The 18,535-nt window shown below is 41.7% G+C and overlaps 1 protein-coding gene across 4 annotated transcripts in view; it reads left to right on the top strand.

The window, feature by feature from the left end:
- bsna (bassoon presynaptic cytomatrix protein a) overlaps positions 1–18,535 on the top strand; it is a 107,935-nt gene that overhangs the window by 80,788 nt on the left and 8,612 nt on the right. For 2 of the 4 annotated variants that reach the window (XR_006928239.1, XR_006928238.1), the window contains exons 6-11: positions 782–3,143; positions 4,129–4,913; positions 9,251–9,350; positions 10,920–11,054; positions 11,701–11,757; positions 15,971–16,133. Coding sequence is in view for 1 of the 4 variants with exons in the window: in XM_046870386.1 (XP_046726342.1) it covers positions 782–3,143; positions 4,129–4,913; positions 9,251–9,350; positions 10,920–11,054; positions 11,701–11,741 (3,423 nt within the window). In the remaining 3 variants the exon portion in view is untranslated. The remainder of the gene's footprint in view (positions 1–781; positions 3,144–4,128; positions 4,914–9,250; positions 9,351–10,919; positions 11,055–11,700; positions 11,758–15,970; positions 16,134–18,535) is intronic. The other 2 variants (XR_006928240.1, XM_046870386.1) reach the window with 2 other exon arrangements.

Raw genomic sequence — 18,535 nt, 5'->3', positions numbered from 1 at the left:
AAGAAACCCAATTAGCATTTATAGCCAGACAAATACTTACATATAGTATTGACTGTGTCACCCATATAGATGTGTAGAAAAAACAATACACGTTCAAGCACTGTGAAAAATGTATCCTACTAAAGAAGAAGTTTGTGCATGATTTCTAAAATAATGCAAACCCTAATAAAGGTTAATTATTAATTAACCATCATTTGGTAAATTTTACCTATTTTATTAACTTTCAATATGCAGTATTTATGACTGCAAGACATTCGCTTATATAGATGTGGGTAAATCTAAAAATAGCTTTTTTGCCAGCTTTGACTAACCAAACACATTTGTGCTTCCCTTTCAACTGCTAACAATTACAACATATTATAATAATGAGTATTTTTTTGGAAAGAAATCATACATTTCTTGCAGTTTTAAACTTAGTTAATGCTTTTTTCAAATGAGGTTACCATTACTCTCTTCTTCTTTTTTAACCTCTTAGTCGTCAGAGTTGCGTGAGCGCAACTGATAGCCCAGTGTTCTCAGCTGTTAATGTTTAGCAATAGATTATAAACAAACACTATTTTTACATTGTAGTGTTTAGACCCAAGATTGGGAAACACTTTTGATTATTTTGTTGATAGAAAAGGGCAAGGAACAAATTTATTTCAACACTATGAGTTCTTGACACTAAATAATATTTTTAGTCTTGTTATTTCAACAGAATATCTAATACTGTACTGTGATTTGAGCATGCTTTTTACCCATCCCCTCTTCCTGGCCCCTTTATCTATCTCTGTCCTTGCAGTTGATGGCACTCCAGCAGAGCTCCCTCCTGAGAAAGGTTAAGCGAACTTTGCCAAGCCCCCCACCTGAGGAGACTCAGCTATCAATGGTCACCCATGCCCTGCCCCAGATGTATGTGCCCTCTCTGCCCTCTCTGAAGATGGGTTCTCGTCCAGGACTAGCAGCCAAGGCCAGCCTTCTGAAGGACCTGACTCATGAACTAAAGGCTGTTGAGCAAGAATCCACCAAACTAAGAAAACAACAGGCTGAGTTGGAGGAAGAAGAGAAAGAAATTGATGCCAAACTCCGATACCTAGAGATGGGCATTACACAAAGGAAGGAGACTCTTGTGAAAGAAAGGGAAAGAAGAGACATAGCATACCTGCGTTGTATGGGTGACACACGAGACTACATGTCAGATTCTGAACTAAACAACCTTCGGTTGGCAGCTGCAGCCACATCTGAGAGTAATGGGCTTCTGACCAGACCAAGCACAGCACCACACAGCCAATTTGCCAGTGAGCTAAACAGTGCTGCACAGTTTCCCCCCGCATCATCCTTTGTGTCATATCAGTACCCTCAAAGCCAATCAACAGCATCCAATCTACATGCTTCTACATTCCAAAGCACTGGATTCAGCCAGCCTCCATATCCTACAGTCTCTCAGGCACAGGCTCTACCCCAGCCCACACCCCTACAGACCATGCCTCATCATCCTACCCTACCTTTTCATGCTCAAGGGACTTTCCCCTCCCAGAGCTTTCCACTTAGCCAACCACCTTATCCAACAGATCATACAATGCTACCTCAAACTGGATTCCAGCCACCTTCTCAACCACCTGTGGGTCAAACTCCTTACCCAACCCACACCACACCATACCCGAGCCAGGCCCCACCTTACCCGGTCAGTCAGGCAAGTACATACCAGCCACTGGCAGATATATTAACTGTCCATCAGAGGCCACAGCAAACCTCACTGGCTGACCTTGAACACAAGATACCCACTAATTATGAGGTAATAAGCAATCCTTCTGTTGTAGTAACAACCACTGCCCAAGATTCAACATATAGCCAATCTGGTTTGGTTCCAACTTACGGTCATTACAGCACAGCCGTGGCAAGTACCTATGGGCCATACTCCACCGCAGGTTCAAGTACATATGGTGGATACTCAACTACCACAAATTCATATGGGCCATATACAACCACCTCCGCAAATAGTTATGGTCAGTACACTACAACCACACCCAATACCTATGGACACACAACAACCACAGGCAGTTCCTATGGACAGTATACCACCAGTGTTGCCAACACATATGGACAGACTGTGCAAACACTTTCTGATCATATGCACTCAGTGGACAGTCCATCTACTTATACAGGTGATGGCCAATACAGTTCTTCCAGCCTGGAGCAGAATGCCCCTCGCAATTATGTAATGATTGATGATATTAATGAGCTAACCAAAGAGGGCATGGGCACCACTTCAGACCCACACCGCAGTGAGGGCTATGGGCGTCATGGGGGTGATGGACTCCACACACGAGGGGGGAGCTCCTACAACAGACCAGAGGACGAGCGTGATGCAGAGATGTACGACCATCACCATGGCAGGGGTAAGAGCACTGGCAGCTACCAAGCGCGAGGGCGAGATACGCATGGCCGGGTAGTGGGCAGCAGTAGCATGGGTGGGGGATCCACATATTACTATGATGACTACAAGCATGCAACAACCACAAGAGCAGCCCAGAGGCACTCCTCAAAGACCCTGGCTCCAGTTGTCATGTCTACCAAGAGAAGCAAGCATCGTAAGCAAGGCTTAGAGCAGAAGATCTCCAAGTTCTCTCCAATTGAGGAAGCTCATGATGTGGAGGCTGATCTGGCCTTATACACCATGAGCACCTCTGCTACAAGTGGCTATGGTACAGGTTCTCATTCACGAAAACTCCAAGATGAAATCTATGGGCTGCGACAAACCACGTATGACCCACATCGGGGCAACTATGATGATGAACATTTCTATGGCTATGGCAGGTCCCGCTCAGCTGGTTATGGCATGGATAAGATTTCTCGGGAGACAGGCTACCGAAGCAGATCCTATGAACGGGACTACAAAGATCGGTCATACACAAGCAACTATGGCCGAAGTGGTCGTCCCGCATTGCGCTCTCAGTACTCTGAAGAGGAGAGCCCACTAAGTCCTATGGGGAAATTCATGGGCAGTAGGCAGGCCTGCTACGATCCATCTTACTCATGTGGCTCAAGCCACTCTCTTCCTGATGTTCAAGACCATATTCGAGACATGCCACGGACCCATGTCTACAAACCCGATGATATGTACATTATAGACGATATGTATTGCGCTGTGTCTGATAGTGAAGGTAATTGGCTGCTGAATGCCAAAGACACTGTCTACTTTAAACATCCCCCACCCAACCAGACAAAGTGAAATATCAGATATAAAGGAGTGAAAGCCCAGTGCATGTCTGTGTCGTGCCTTCAGGCAACCAGCTTTTCTCTGTCTGCCTGTCAAGTTTGCATAAGCTTTTGTCTCATTTTGATGCATGCCTACCTATGGTGCATTTTGTGCATGAGTAGCCAAAAAGTCTGCAAATTGTTAAGTCAGTGGTTCTTAACCTGGGTTCGATCGAACACCAGTGGTTCGGTAAGTCAGTCTCAGGGGTTCGGCGGAGGTCAAGACACACACCCGACTCAAATGATTCGTGATGACACGCCCTGCTTGGCCATCATTGGCTGCAGGTGATCACGCAACATCGCTTGGCCTATCTGTGCTGCAGGGAATTTGGTGCGCTCAGTAGTCGACTTGTGACTGTCGTGATGGTACGTCGTGTGATTTCTTTCTTAATATTTCAATCCCTTCATACTAACTATGTCGAGCAAAAAATTAAAGTGGTCGGACAAATATGTACAATATGGATTCACATGTATAACGGAACGTGATGGGAGTCAGCATCCTAACTGCATGATTTGCAATGCCAAGTTGCGCAACACAGTGATGTTGATGCACGGTTCATTTTGTGCACCTGTAAAATATATACCTATGTTTTAAATTTGAAAAAAATCATATTTTATTTTTCCAATTAAGAAGGGTTCGGTGGATGCGCATATGAAACTGGTGGGGGTCAGTACCTCCAACAAGGTTAAGAACCACTGTGTTAAGTGTTTTTGTCTAAAGAGTTATTTTTATTTATGTTGTTAATTTTTTTGCTTTGCATGTTTATTAAGCTGAAGTTTTCTTTTCTGTTCTCTTTTTGATTTAGATTTTTTTTTTTTTTGCATGGTCTTGGCATGCATGCTTTTTTGTCAATTAAATATTGATTGAGATGTACTTTTGATTTTTCCAAGCCTACCATCTTGGCCAGGAGGAGACTGACTGGTTTGAGAAGCCGCGAGATGTCCGTGGTTCCCGCCACTATAGCAGCAGCCATTCCTCTTCTGGGAGGCGTGGCCATGTCAAACACACATACCATGATTACGATGAACCTCCAGAGGAAGACCTTTGGCCACAGGATGATTATGGTCACTCCCGTCACACATCTTCTCGAGAGCACCGACACCATAGCAGTGGAAGTTCTGGTAGACACCCTTCCTCCCGCCACTCTGACGAGCCTCGTTCTACTAGATCATCTCGCTCTTCAAAAGACCCATCCTCACGACATGACTCCCGTTCTATGTCTTCTTCTTCAGCAAAGAGAGGAGACTCTCGCTCTCAGGGCTACCACTCCTCTGATTATTCCCGTGACCCTTCTGGGCACCACCATGGCTCACGAACTGGGAAACAGTCTTCCCACCTCCAAGGCACTTCCAGCAGGAAGCAACAAGACCTCCAAGGCCACGTATCATCTTCTAGACAAGTGAGTTCAACTGGTTCAGCACAAAGGACTGCAAGTGGATCGTCAAACTCAAGCAGGCAGCCTGGGCCCCAGCAAATTTCTGAGGCACAGCAGAGCCAGCGAACACAGTTACAACAACAGACACAGATATCAGCAACTAGGCCTGGACAGCAGACAGCTGCAGCAGGCCCTGTGCCATCACAGCAAACACAAGTCCAGCAGCACCAAGCTAAACCTGGCCAGACAAGTCCCGCAACAAGGGCACCTGCTGCAGGAGTGCAACCAGCACCTGCTACAGTGAGTAGTTTTATTTAAATATGATCTATTCAATTTTAAATAGTCTCAAATCCTATACAAACACTTCATAAAATGAAAACCTGATTATCATTAATCTACATCAAAATTAGTGAAGATAGGCACTGATTTTGAGTATATGTTTTTGGCTGTCAAACTTTACACAAAGGTGTTTCACTAATGTTGCAGTCAGTGTTTCGCAAAGGACAATGTATAGAACTGTTATATGCACTTAATAACCGGTGTATAGTCACTTTGATGGCCAGTGTTACATATGGCAAGATCCACTTGTATTAAAAGTGAAATAAAATGTGTACATTAATATTTATCACATTATGACTGTTCTGTACAGTAAAATTTAATGCTAAACAATAGCTTATCATAAATCTTAGTTTATCTTGTTGGCGTGCTTGTAAATCCCTAAAGCATCCCTCCTTAATAACTCAAACACTGAATACATAAAAAAACATACTGTATATACATTATATAAAAATAGTAATATAACATTTATGATATTAAATAACATAATAATCACAATTGACCATGATGGCAGCCTGTAAATGTTGGTAATGTGAATGGTATTGTTCCACATATGTAATCATGGATATGTGTCAGCCAATGAGGCCTTCATTTAAGTAATAAGCTAATTTACATTATAAATGCACCACAAAGAGCTGTCCAGGAATGGGAGTTTTTGACAGACATGCTTGTCAAATTTTATTGGCACACTTAGGCTGACAAAATATGTAATACAAGACAAGTCATTTTCAAATGTATCTAGCATGGGTGGTCCAAGGCAGGTGCAATTGAATACTGTAGATTTCCTTTATTTCTTTTTTCTTTTTTCTTTTTTAGCAGATGCTTCCTCTGCCATCTGTGACTCCATTAAACCATTTTCACTATAACCACTACATAAGAGTCTTACGAGTTATTATAGTTGATGTTTTTTTTTATCATGTTATCCTTCATCTTACCCTATGGAAATTAATTTTACAGTGCTCATACAGTAGTTGTAACCTAAGTCCAAATGTTACATTATTAATACTGTATTTATGCTATATACGTTCCTTGTGTTCAAAGTCAGAATACTCTGAACTGATTGAATATTCTGGGCTGCCTATTCAAATGAATAAAATTACTTATGTCCTATATAGTTCACCCCAATGGTGGGCAGATTTTACTTAAGTAAAAACAACTCAGCATATGTTCCTTGGTAGCTTGTGAAAAACAAGTTCCTTTAATCAACCAATCAATAAATCGATCAATCAAACATCCAATAAATAAATTAATAAATAAATTTATAGGTTATACAATGCAAAGAGATGGCACAAGTTGGCAAATCCATGCAGGCCCAGCACACAACTTTCGGGGATTATAAGATCTAGTGACAGACACCGTCTCCAGGTTATGCATGTAACCATGGTTCCCCTATAGGGAATGAGACACTGCATCATCTATGCTTTGGAAACGCTTCTGTGCTGTCCATGCTCAGAATGGCATGCCTGCAGTGCTTTCTTCCCTTTTCAGAAGCTAGCGCTGGAAGCGCTGCTGGTATCCCGGCAGTGTGGCCTAGAGACGCAGTGTCTTATTCCCTTGGGGAAGCATGACTACATACGTGACCTGGAGAGGTTGCCCTTCAGGAACACAAGCTGCAACAATGCTTTGAGAACGAGTGTCCAATACCACCAGACTGCCCAGTCCCTGCTTAGTGTGGAAGAGCACAGCTAGGTCGAAAGACAGAGGGACCAGGAGTAGCACTGAGGTCTAGGTTATAAAACCTGACAAAGGTCAGTGGGGTGGACCAACCCACAGCATTGCAAATGTCTTGGAGAGGCCAGGGGCCTCAGACTCTGGGTACCATGGGGAAAACATGTCAGCAACGGTTTTGTACTAAGTGGTTTAAGGTGGAAGCAGCCAACCCTTTGGCAAACTGTTACTGAAAGAATTCAAGCACTGGGCCAACTGGGCAGTTAACTGGATCCAATTGGTGCAGATCGCCCCATGCCATGAATTCAATTCAATTAAATTCAGACGATGATGGGTTCCCTCTTGAGTCTGGTTCCTCTCAAGGTTTCTTCCTTTGACATCTCAGGGAGTTTTTTCTTTGCCACAGTTGCCACTGGCTTGCTCATCAGGGACAAACTTACTTATAAAGAACATTATTTTTTTTATTACCACATTATCTGTGTAAAGCTGCTTTGAGACAATGTTCATTGTTAAAAGCACTATACAAAAATAAAAATGTTTTAAATTTAACTGAATATAGGAGACCACAGTAGTGTTGTCCGAACAGACCAACAGAGGATGGCCTCTTAGGTCCAGAGGGAAGTGCTTCAGAGCTGAATGCACGGCCAGCATCTTTGGCAATTGATGTGCCACAGCAGATGGGGCCCTCCCTGAAGACCTCTCCTCAACCCATGAGGGAAGCATCCGTTGTTAGCATTACGTAATGACCAGAAACTCCCAGCATGGGGCCCTGAGCCAGGAACTCAGGATCTTTCCACACATCTAAGGCACGTAGGGCTCGCAGAATAACCTTGATTGTACAGAGTGGATAGCCCCTCCGAGAGAACCTTTGGGTCCTGAACCACCTTTGAATGAGTCTCATGTGCAGGAAGCCAAGTGGAACCATGTTGGGCGCTGCTGCCATTAGCCCCAGCAGTCTCTGCAACTGCTTGACATTGATTGACTGGCCTTCTTTTACCCTCCTGACGGCCATAAGGATGGACGCAATGCAGGCAGGAGACAACTCCGCATGCATAAGGGTCGAATCCCACACAATCGCTAAGTAAGTGGTTCTCTGTAGTGGAAAAGGCACACTAATTTTTTGCCTTCAGTAAACCAAATTCCTTTATGTGAGCAAGAACGACATCTCGATGCTGGCCCGCTAAATGCTCTGATTGAGCCAAAATCAAACAATTGTTCATATAGTTTAGGGACTAGGGCCACATCCACACTTTTCTTGAAGGTGCAGGGTGAGAGGGCAATACCAAACAGAAGGACCCGATATTGTTAAACTTTGGCACTGAAAGCGAACCTCAGGAACTTCCTGTGGAATGGAAGGATGGATACATGGAAGTTTGCAACCTACAGATATATCTTCACAGTCCTCGGATCTGATTTGAGACACAACTTGATTCAGGGTCAGCATCTTAAACCTTAGTCTCGATAGCAAGTGGTTCAGCGGATGTAGATCTAATATAGGACGCAACCCTCCGTTCTTTATGGGAACTATAAAATACGGGCTGTAGAACCTAGACTCCCTGTCTGATTGATGGCTTCCTTTCTCAGGAGAATGTCTACATTATGTAGCTTTTGTCTACAGTATGCAGGACCCACGAGACATGTCTGGCAGGGCTTCCCAGGCCAGACACCAGGGAAGAGATAGCAGGCCAGCATCTCTCCAGCCCAGGGCACTGACCTGTAACCACACCCAACAATGTTCGAGTATAGGGAACCCCTAGGACTAAAGACACAGGCCGAAAATTACTTACCCCAGGACCTGGACACCTCAATATGTAGGTCCAGAATGATGGGCAGACCGTGAGATTGTGATGCAGGTTGCAAAAAGGGCTCATCAAGGTTGCTGGAGGGGCAACCCCTGCTCATTGGCCGGCCACTCTATATCCAGCTTAGCTACGGCACTGGTTACAACCTACAATAACTTCTCGTAGCAAACAGGCTTACAGAGCGTAGCCCCCAAAACAGAAGCTACCACTGGCTTCACTCCATGTGTTTTTTTATAGCTTCCTGGTCGTGACGTCACCCCGCTGGTGATTACACACGTGATTCAGAGCGTGGACAATGCAGAATCATTTTCAAAGCATTGTTGACGCAGTTTGAGTTCCTGAAAGGGAACACAGTACACCTTGTCTTGGAAAATTTCTTTATCTCTATGTGTCAGAGATGTTTTGTTAAAACAAAGATGACCTCTACAAAATTAGGCAGGTAATTTTTTTTTTTCAGCTAAATGCACAAAGAAGAACAAATAGGGAAACTGACTATTGAAACAGTGTGGTGACTTTTTTTGCCCTATTGCCCATGACTTCAACTTACAGTTGAATACAGTTTCTCTCTAACTCATTAAAATTCATTTTATTTTCTTCATTAAATCACAAATGTTGTTTTATTTGTTTATATAACATTTTAATTTGACCTTTGCTAACTTTTTCTTTTCTGCTAGTACTTTTGGTGATACATTTGCTTTGGCTCGCTTTCTGCATGCATGAAACCCATACAATACAGTAATACATCACTGGAAACATTAAATAGAATTAAGTGTTGTAAAGTTATGAGTTGGTTTCTTTAAATGACAATGACATTTATATGGCCTCTTATAGACCAAGCCAGAACCTGTCGCAGCTCCTGTTACTGCAATTGGAGCAAAAGCAGCCACCCCACAACCTGCCAAAGCAGCCCAGCCCCCAATCTTGGGGATAGGTAAGTGTATGGACATAAAACACACACATGTACACACAAACACAAACACACACACACACACACACACACACACACACACACACACACACACACACACACTCACACACTCACACACACAAACATTTGTATGTATTTTCCAGTGTGACTCAGTACTAGCAGAATAGCACAATAAGATTCCAATTATTTGTCCCAAACTCTGACTCTGTTTTATTTAAAATTGTGGTACTAGTTGGTTTTAATAAAATGGAGATAATTTTACTTGATTAACTTTTAGGATAATTATTGGGAATATGTATATCCCACACCCACAAATACCCAGAAATATACAATGATTCATGCATATTTATTAAACATTGGCATTTACTGTATATTCTTCAGTCATAAGCCTTAGTTTTAATATAATACCTGTTGCATGAAAATTTGTGTTTCAGAAGGACATGTGACAAATTGACACCTTTATTATAAAATCAGGATTTTTCTTACATTTAGAAATAGACTTTATGTGGTAGGGAAGAAGACTGCAAATATACAGTGAGGGAAATAATTATTTAACTAATAATCTCCTGCTGATCCCCTAAAATAAAATTTAACAGTCTTAGTTTGTATGGTAGGTTTATTTGAACAGAAAGGGAAAGAATATAAAAAAAATCCAGAAAAATATAATAAATTTATATTGTATATAAATTATTTTGTATTTGATCGAGTAAAATAAGTATTTTAACCCAACCAACCTGCAAGAATTCTGACTTCAACACATCCAAATCAGTCCTGTCCCTTTAAGAAAGAACAATAAATATCAACCCATTATGTGGTCCCCTGGTGGTCTAGTGGTTAGGATGCGGTGCGCTCACCGCTGCGGCCCGGGTTCGATCCCCGGTCAGGGAACCAACCCCAGCCACTCTTGGTGCCGGTCCCAAGCCCGGATAAATGGGGAGGGTTGCGTTAGGAAGGGCGTCCATCGTAAAAACATGTGCCAAATCAAACATGTGGATGATCTGCTGTGGCAAACCCTGATAGGAGAAGCTGAAAGAAAGTTTTTTTTACGTGTATAAGAGACCTATCACAGAATCAACCTCTTTAATTTAAACCTCTCCACCACCATGGGCAAGACCAAAGAGCTGTCAAGGGATGTCAGGGACAAGATTGTAGACCTGCACAAGGCTGGAATCGGCTACAAGACCATCAGCAAGAAGCTTGGTAAGAAAGAGACCTCTGTTGGTGTAATAATTCAAAAATGGAAGAAATACAAGATGTCAATCGCCCTCGCTCTGGAGCTCCACACAAAATCTGACCTTATGGGGTAAGGATGATTCCGAGAAAGGTAAGGGATCAGCCCAGAATTAAATAGGAGGAGCTTGTTAATGATCTCAAGGGAGCTGAGACCACAGTCACCAAGAAAATAATTGGTACCAAACCAAGGTCTCTTTACTCAAATGACAATGACTAAAAACATACAGCTAAGGCAACAATCTGATGGTCTTGTAGCCCATCAAATTATTAAAAACATTATTTTGTATAGTATTCTGTAATATTTGTGGTATTACTATATTTCCTTTTTGCTTTCTGTAGGCTCCAAGCCAGTTTCAAGACCTGGTGGAATAGGTAGTGCTGCTGCCGCTACTCAGCCTGGTATGGAAGGAGAAAGCGTGTTCTCAAAGATCTTGCCTGGAGGTGCTGCAGAACAGGCTGGCAAACTTGGAGAAGGTAAAGGTCATTTAAAGTTATTTGTGTATTTGAACAAGAATCAGAATACATATATCATAAGTACTTTTGGAACAGTCCATTAGTCCCCTCTTTTCTGTTAACTTTCACTCTTCTAGGAAGGCTTTCCACTAGATTTTAGAGCATGGCTTTGGGAGTTCGTTATATTCGGCCATAAATGAGACCAGGCACTTAAGTGAAAGTCAAAACTTTACAAATGAACAGTTTAACAGGGCTACTTCATATTTTTGTAAATGTACATGTAAATGTCTTCCTGAACTTTCCTTTCTTAAACTAAGTTGGTTCAAGGAGTAAAATAAGTGTTTTCAAATGTGGAAGCTATTTCAAACCTGAATTAATTTAACAGTCCTGTTTTTAAATATTATAAAATGTAATGTTGTTGTGGGCAATGTAGTTAATCACTGATTTAATAATGACCATATCAATGATTAGTATTTAAGAGCCATAACTATTTATTCCTTTCTGCTTAGTCAATGGTTAGTTTCCTATGCCATTTAGTGTTCTAAAGTGTTACCATATGTGCTTTTATTATTAAGCCTTTGAGCTTCAGTCTTTGTATGAGTTTGTTTTACTCATCTTCTTCCCACCAGTTTTAATTCCTTCTTTTTATGTTCTTTTCCATGAACAGCTATTTCTGGGTTTGGAAAAAAGTTCACGTCTCTCTGGTGAGGCAGTGCAATTTAAGGTAAGTGACTTAAAATACAAGAAGGAAATGAAAGATGAACACGTAATGAGATCTGTTGTATATGCATACAAGAGTGGCTTTATGGCACCATGTTTATTTTACAATAAATCATTTTAGTGTTCATTCATGGGAATATACTGGCAGCTGGGTACTGTGTTCTTACAGGACTACTACCATAATCAACATTTACAATATAGTACTCTATTACTATATACATTGTAATATGTAATTGCACAGTATTGTACAGTACTGTAATTAAACAGCAGGAATATATTGTATTTTTACAGCGGTATGGTGTGATTACTTCTTACCATGCTGTACATACTTGTCAATAAATAACTAAAAAAATATATAATTTTAATACTTAGAACAGTAGGTATTTAGATAGATGAACAAGTAAGAAATGGAAAAGAATGGAAACTTGCATCTTTTTCACATGTAAAGTGAAATCAGCTTCATCATCGATAATGTTTATTTAAAAAAGCATTTAAAATGCCATTAAAGGATAATAGTTAACAATATGATTTACTTTTAACATTCTTACAACTGTGAAGAGATAATATAACTGAATTAAGAATTAAGATGTTTTACAAAAATATATATTTTTAAAAAACCTGGAAACTAAAATTGTAAATGGTAAGTTTTAGCTGTATAAGATAAAATATCAGAGTTACTAGGTACAATGTTACAAACTTTTGAGAGTGAATTGTTTGCACTGGACATATTATGGTATATTGTTCCTAAGGTCAAACTTTACATAGAAAACAAGGTAGAAATGCGAATTTGAAAGAAAATCCATAATGGCTGACTTAACCTATCAAAACTTTGGTGAATAATAATTTACCTCTCTTCTCATGCTTCACAGTACATTTGGCCTTACAAAGCCACAAAGTTTTATTTGGACCTAAACAAAATTTCTGTGCAGTGTCATTCCCTTTCAGTAACTCGAGCTGCATCACAACGCTTTGGGAATGCGGCCGCGTTGTCCATGCTCCGAAATAATGTGTGAAATCAGTCAAAATTGGAGGCAGGCTGTCAACGGCGGCGTGACTTTACAACCAAGAAGCTATAAAACGACATGGAGTAAAGCCGGCATTAGCTTTTGTTTGTTTATGAAGCGCTCTGTGTGAAATTTTTTGTTGTTTTTCTGTCTGTCAAAAAAATAAATAAAAATGAAGGCATCGAAAAAATCTAAGCACACCTTTCAACCTACCTGCAGCCTTTGTGTGGCTTGTTTGGGAACGGAGAATGCTTAGTTGGTTCTCGAGGGAGCCACTAAAAAGAGCGCTAAGGCCATTGGCCAGTCCATGGCCACCCTAACATCAAGAGAGACATCTTTGACAAAGCCGTGCTGCTGCACCTGCTAAACAGCCCCATGAGAGCGGCAGGGGCGCAGCCCCAACCTCAACCCAGCACCTCCCACCAGAAAGTGCTGAGACAGAGCGTCGCAATGCACGCTCCCCCTGTAAGCGCTCTGGTCTGAAGCTCTGTGAGGTGACAGATCTGAGGACTGTCATCTTCAAACAAAAGAGGTCATGACAGGATGCACCGCATTCCTTCCTCTTAGGGACCCAGATCTTTAACCCTGCTACGAAATGTGTTTCAGGGCACGGCCAGCTCCTGTGAGATCTCTCATTGGTTTCCGCCCGGTGTCATTGCAGAACAGGAGGTCTTGCCACTAGAGCTGCGTCAGGTCACTGCCCTGGCTCTAGGCATACTGGAGGCCAGTCTCGAGAGACTGAAGCTCTGCCAGATGAGTCTCAATGGGTCCTGTTCATTGAGACTGCCGGGAATGCAGGGAAGAGTGTGCTTTATCAATGACAGAGCACCACCTATCTCTGCACCAAATGGGATGCGACGACTATGCACATGCAGCTTTCTCCTGCCCGCATTTTATCTATCCTAATGGCCATCAGGAAGGGCAGTCACTCACTGTCAAGCAGTTCCAGAGACTGCACGGGCTCATGGCAGCAGCATCTAATGTCATTCCACTTGGCCTCCTGTACATAAGACCCTCCTTAAGATCAAGGTCATGTAGCGATGCCTATGTGCCTTAGATGTTTGGAAAGATCCCGGGTTCCTATCTCAAGACTCCATGCTATGGAGGCTGTGGCCCTAGAGGGGGCACAGCTCCAAGGTTCCGGTATCTCCACTGAGGTGGTGGAAACCATTCTTCAGTCCAGAGATCCCTCTACAAGTAGGTTGTATGCCTTAAAATGGCATCTGTTCACTGTGTGCTGCACTCAGCACCAATTTGACCCAGTCCACTTCCCGGCTTGTTCAGGAACAGGAACAGTTTGCAAAAGAGTTGGGTTTGTCCACCTTTAAAGTCTACGCCTCCGTCGTTTCAGCGTATCACACCCCTGTGGCAGGGCATTTATTGGGCAGAGACCCGCTCCTGACACATTTTCTCCGTGGCACTCGGCAGCTGAGGCCCCCAGTGCGACCTAGAGTGCCTGGGTGGGACCTAGCCTTTGTGCTGAGGGCTCTATCTGAGCTTCCCTTCGAGCCTTTGGCTGAGGCTTCATGGAGGCACTTGTCAGTTAAGACTGCATTCTTGCTGGCTATCTGCTCTCTGAGGAGAGTTTTTACAGAGAATTTACGGGCCCTCTTTGTGGCCCCCTACTTTCTAAAGTTTAGTCCAGGCATGGCCAGTGCCTTCCAGCAACCTAGAGCGGGTTACATCCCCCAGGTGCCCTTGGTCATCCCACAACCTGTTAGGCTCTAGGCATGCAATCCTCCTCCATTTTAGACCCCAGACCAAGAGAAGCTGAACTGGCTGTGCCTGGTCCAAGCACTGGACTGCTATGTCCACAGGACAAGTCCCTGGAGGAATTTGTAACAATTATTTATCTCCCTGCTCATAAGCAGACCCTACGAGTCCTCTGGTCTCCCTATGGCATTTGGGGTCGGAGCGCACTCGACCCAGAGTGTGGCATCCTCTAAGGCTTGGTCTTATAACCTCAAGCTTTGTGCCACTCCTGAAACCTCTGTCCTTCAATCTAGCTGTGTTCATTCACACTAGTCAGGGACTGGTCAGTGTTGCAGTATTGGGCTCTCGTTCCCAAAGCATTGCGACGCAGCCCGAGTTCCTAAAAGGGAACGTCTCTAGGTGACGTATAAGGGAATGAGATGCAGCGTCTCTATGCCACACTGCCAGCATTCATTTAGCGCTTCCTTCTTCTTCAAAGAAGCTGGTGCCGGCTTCACTCCATGTGCAATTTTTACTGATTGCACACATCATTTTTGAACATGGACAACGTGGCCACATTCCCAAAGCGTTGTGACGCAGCTTCTCCCTCCCTCTAGGGAACTAGGGTTACATACATAACCTAGATACATTTATCTATCAGAGAAAAGCAATAAAGAAGCTTACATTTTCTAAAAAATTTAAAAAATTACACATTTTCTCATGCATTACATTTTAATTGAACATGAATGTTTTCTTTTTTTTGTTTAATAAAGTTTCAAAAAAATCAAGTTTGATGGCAGCATAGGCACAAACCTCTGTTCTCCTTATAACAGAGAATTTAAGCTGTAGTTGCTAGACATAGAAACATCTAAAATAAAATCCCAGAATGCAATGTTTGTTCAGTATATTATTATTAATAAAGCAGACTGACAGATAACAGAAATCTCTATATTTACATTTGTTCCATAAAAGACAGTGTTTAATGTTAGAAATTACTTGAAATCGTACAGGCTTACAGTATAGGATTGTTCAAGTCTAATAAACATTTTTTCGAAAAAAAAAAAATTATTAAAAGTTGCATTCATGTATCTCTGTTGTAAAAAGTGATATAGTATGCCATGCATTATGTGTACCTTAAATAATGTTTGTGTCAAAAATCTTTCGTCTTATAATCCTTGTGGAGATACATTTTACATTATAGTCTAGACTCAAGAAGCTTTTTATTGTCATTTTAACCATACATAGCTGACACAGTACACAGTGAAATGAGACAATGCTCCTCCAGAACCCTGGAGCTACATAAATCAATATAAAGCTACATAACAAATAGGATTTAGGATTTATATGTAAGCGCTTTACATTCATTTGTAAAGTGCATTTGAGTATTTGGTCAGATGTACTTATAAAATTGTTGATTTAATTAACATTAACTTGATTTAATTATCTTGAACTTGTTATATATTCTTTATTCTCTTGTTAAACTCTGTGCATGTGTGAATTTTTCTTGATGTGTTTTTTCAGTTTCAGGGTGTCTTCAAAAACGATGGCTGATGTTATAAGGCTTTGCACTGGAAAAACCTATGAAGTTTCTCTACGTTGTTTTAATTTACAAGCGCTTGAGTAAGAAAGAAAGAGAGAAGGAGAGAGAGAGAGAGAGGGAGAGAAGTAATCTTGTACTATACTGGTAAGGGCAGTAGTTACATTTTTAAATCCACTGTTTCGTTATACAAAGTTCTTCTTCATACAGGGGTGAACAAATCATACTTTCATTATTTCTTAAAAGTTTTATAATTTGGTTGCCCAGAAACCTTGATTAAATTAAATGGTACAAGCTACATTAATGATTATAATAATAGATGTGAAATTAGTCAGTGAGTTAAGTGCAGCAATACTAGGAAATAAATGTGCTTCTGGTTATTATCAATGTTTCTAATAGAGGACATTGTATTTAAACCCTTAACAAAAGTCCATCGGTTATTGTCCTGTGTTTCCCATGTTAAATTGATGTTATTTTCTTGCATCAATGTAAAAGCCCATTTATAATGATGCAGAAACAAAACATCATATTTTACAATAAAAATATTATATTTATATATATAAAACTTGTGAAAAGAAAAACTTCTTTGAATTATATTATATTATGTAACATATATGATACACTTAAGGTACAGCATCTCACAAAATTGAGTACACCCCTCACATTTCAGCAACCATTTTAGTATACCTTCACAAGGGACAATACTATAGAAATGTAATTTGGATATATTTTAGAGTAATCAATGTACAGCTTGTATAGCAGTACAGATTTATAGTCTTCTAAAAATAATTCAACATACTGCTATTATAGTCAAAATAACTGTCAACAAAAGTAAGTACACCCTAAGCGAACATGTGAAAGCAAGTGTGAATATTTTGTGTGACCATCATTGTTATCTAGCACTGCCTTAACCCCCATTCACCAGAACTGCACAGTTTGTTGCTAGGATCCTCTTCCACTCCTCCATAATTACATCATGGAGCTGCTGTATGTAAGAGACATGGTGTTTCTGCACCTTCCGCCTAAGGACGCCCCACAGGTGCTTAATAGGGTTCAGGTCTGGAGACCTATTGGCCACTCCATCTCCTTTACCTTCAGCTTCCTCAGAAAGGCAGTTGTCATCTTGGCGGTGTGTTTGGGGTCATTATCATGTTGGAAAACTGCAGTTTGCTTTAGAATGTCACTGTACATGTTGAAATCCATGTTTCCCTCAATGGACCGAAGCTCCACAGTACCAGCAGCACTCATGCAGCCCCAGATCACTATACTATCACCATTGACTGTAGGCAAGACACATTTTTCTTGGTACTCCTCACCAGGGCATCGCCACACATGCTGGACACCATCTGAGCCAAAAAAGTTTGTCTTAGTCTTCTCAGACACAGGACATGGTTCCAGTGATTCATACTCTTGGACAGGTTGTCTTCAGCAAACTGTTTGTCGGCTTTCTTTTGAGCCAGCTTCAGAAGAGGCTTCATTCTGGGATGCAAACCAGCCATGCAAACTGACTTGTTGCAGTGTGCAGTATTTGGTGCACTAACAAGTGGATCTTCCACTTCTGCAACCTCTAAAGGAATGCTGGTAGCACTCCTGATGCACAGCACGAAGACTCAACTTCTTTGATGGACCCTGGCGAAGCCTGTTCTGAGTGGACCCTGTCTGGGAAAACCTTTGTATGACCCTGGCCACTGTACTGTAGCTCAGTTTCAGGGTGTTACCATCTTATAGCCTAGGCTATCGTTGTGGAGAGCAACAATTATAATTCTCAAAGCCTCAGAGAATTCTTTGCATGAGGTGCCATGTTGAACATTTAGAGGTCAGTATGAGAGAATTGTACTCACAGCACAAAATTTTAACCACTGTAATACAAGATACACAAATTTGTATGGTCCTGTCAAATAGACAAAAACATTAACTTGATAATTAGGACATGTGGCTTTAAAGATTTACAGTACAGCTCTTATCACTTAAAGTGTACTCACTTTTGTTGCCAGCTATTTTGACAATAATGGCTGTATGTTCGCTTATTTTTAGCTGACAGTAAATCTTCTTCTTTATTTGGCTTCTCCCATTATGGGTCGCCACAGCAGATCATCCGTCTCCATACCCCCCTGTCCTTTACATCTGGCTCTTTCGACCCAACTACCTGCATGTCTTCCCTCACCACATTCATAAATGACCTCATTGGCCTTCCTCTTTTCCTTCTTCCTGGTGGCTCCATCCTCAGCATTCTCCTTCCGATTTAACCCATGTCCTATAAACTGTCCCTTTCACTCTTGCAGATACCCTAGTATCTCCTGCCACTCTTCTCCACCCAGTCCACCCTCTTTTCTTGCAAACTTTTCTTCACTTCTCTAACACACTCTCTATTACTTTTCCCCTGTTGACCCCAGGTACTTGAACTCCTCCACCTTCTCCACCTCTTCTTCCTGCAACCGCACCACTCCACTGCCCTCCCTTTTATTTACACACATGTACTCTGTCTTGCTCCTACTGACTTAGAGGACAGTAAATCTATACTGCTATAAAAGCTGCACATTGACTACTCC

Source organism: Silurus meridionalis, chromosome 17 (assembly GCF_014805685.1).
Source record: "Silurus meridionalis isolate SWU-2019-XX chromosome 17, ASM1480568v1, whole genome shotgun sequence".
Taxonomy (NCBI): domain Eukaryota; kingdom Metazoa; phylum Chordata; class Actinopteri; order Siluriformes; family Siluridae; genus Silurus; species Silurus meridionalis.
Note: the sequence above shows the minus strand (reverse complement) of the source record. Positions and strands in the feature narration are given on the sequence as shown.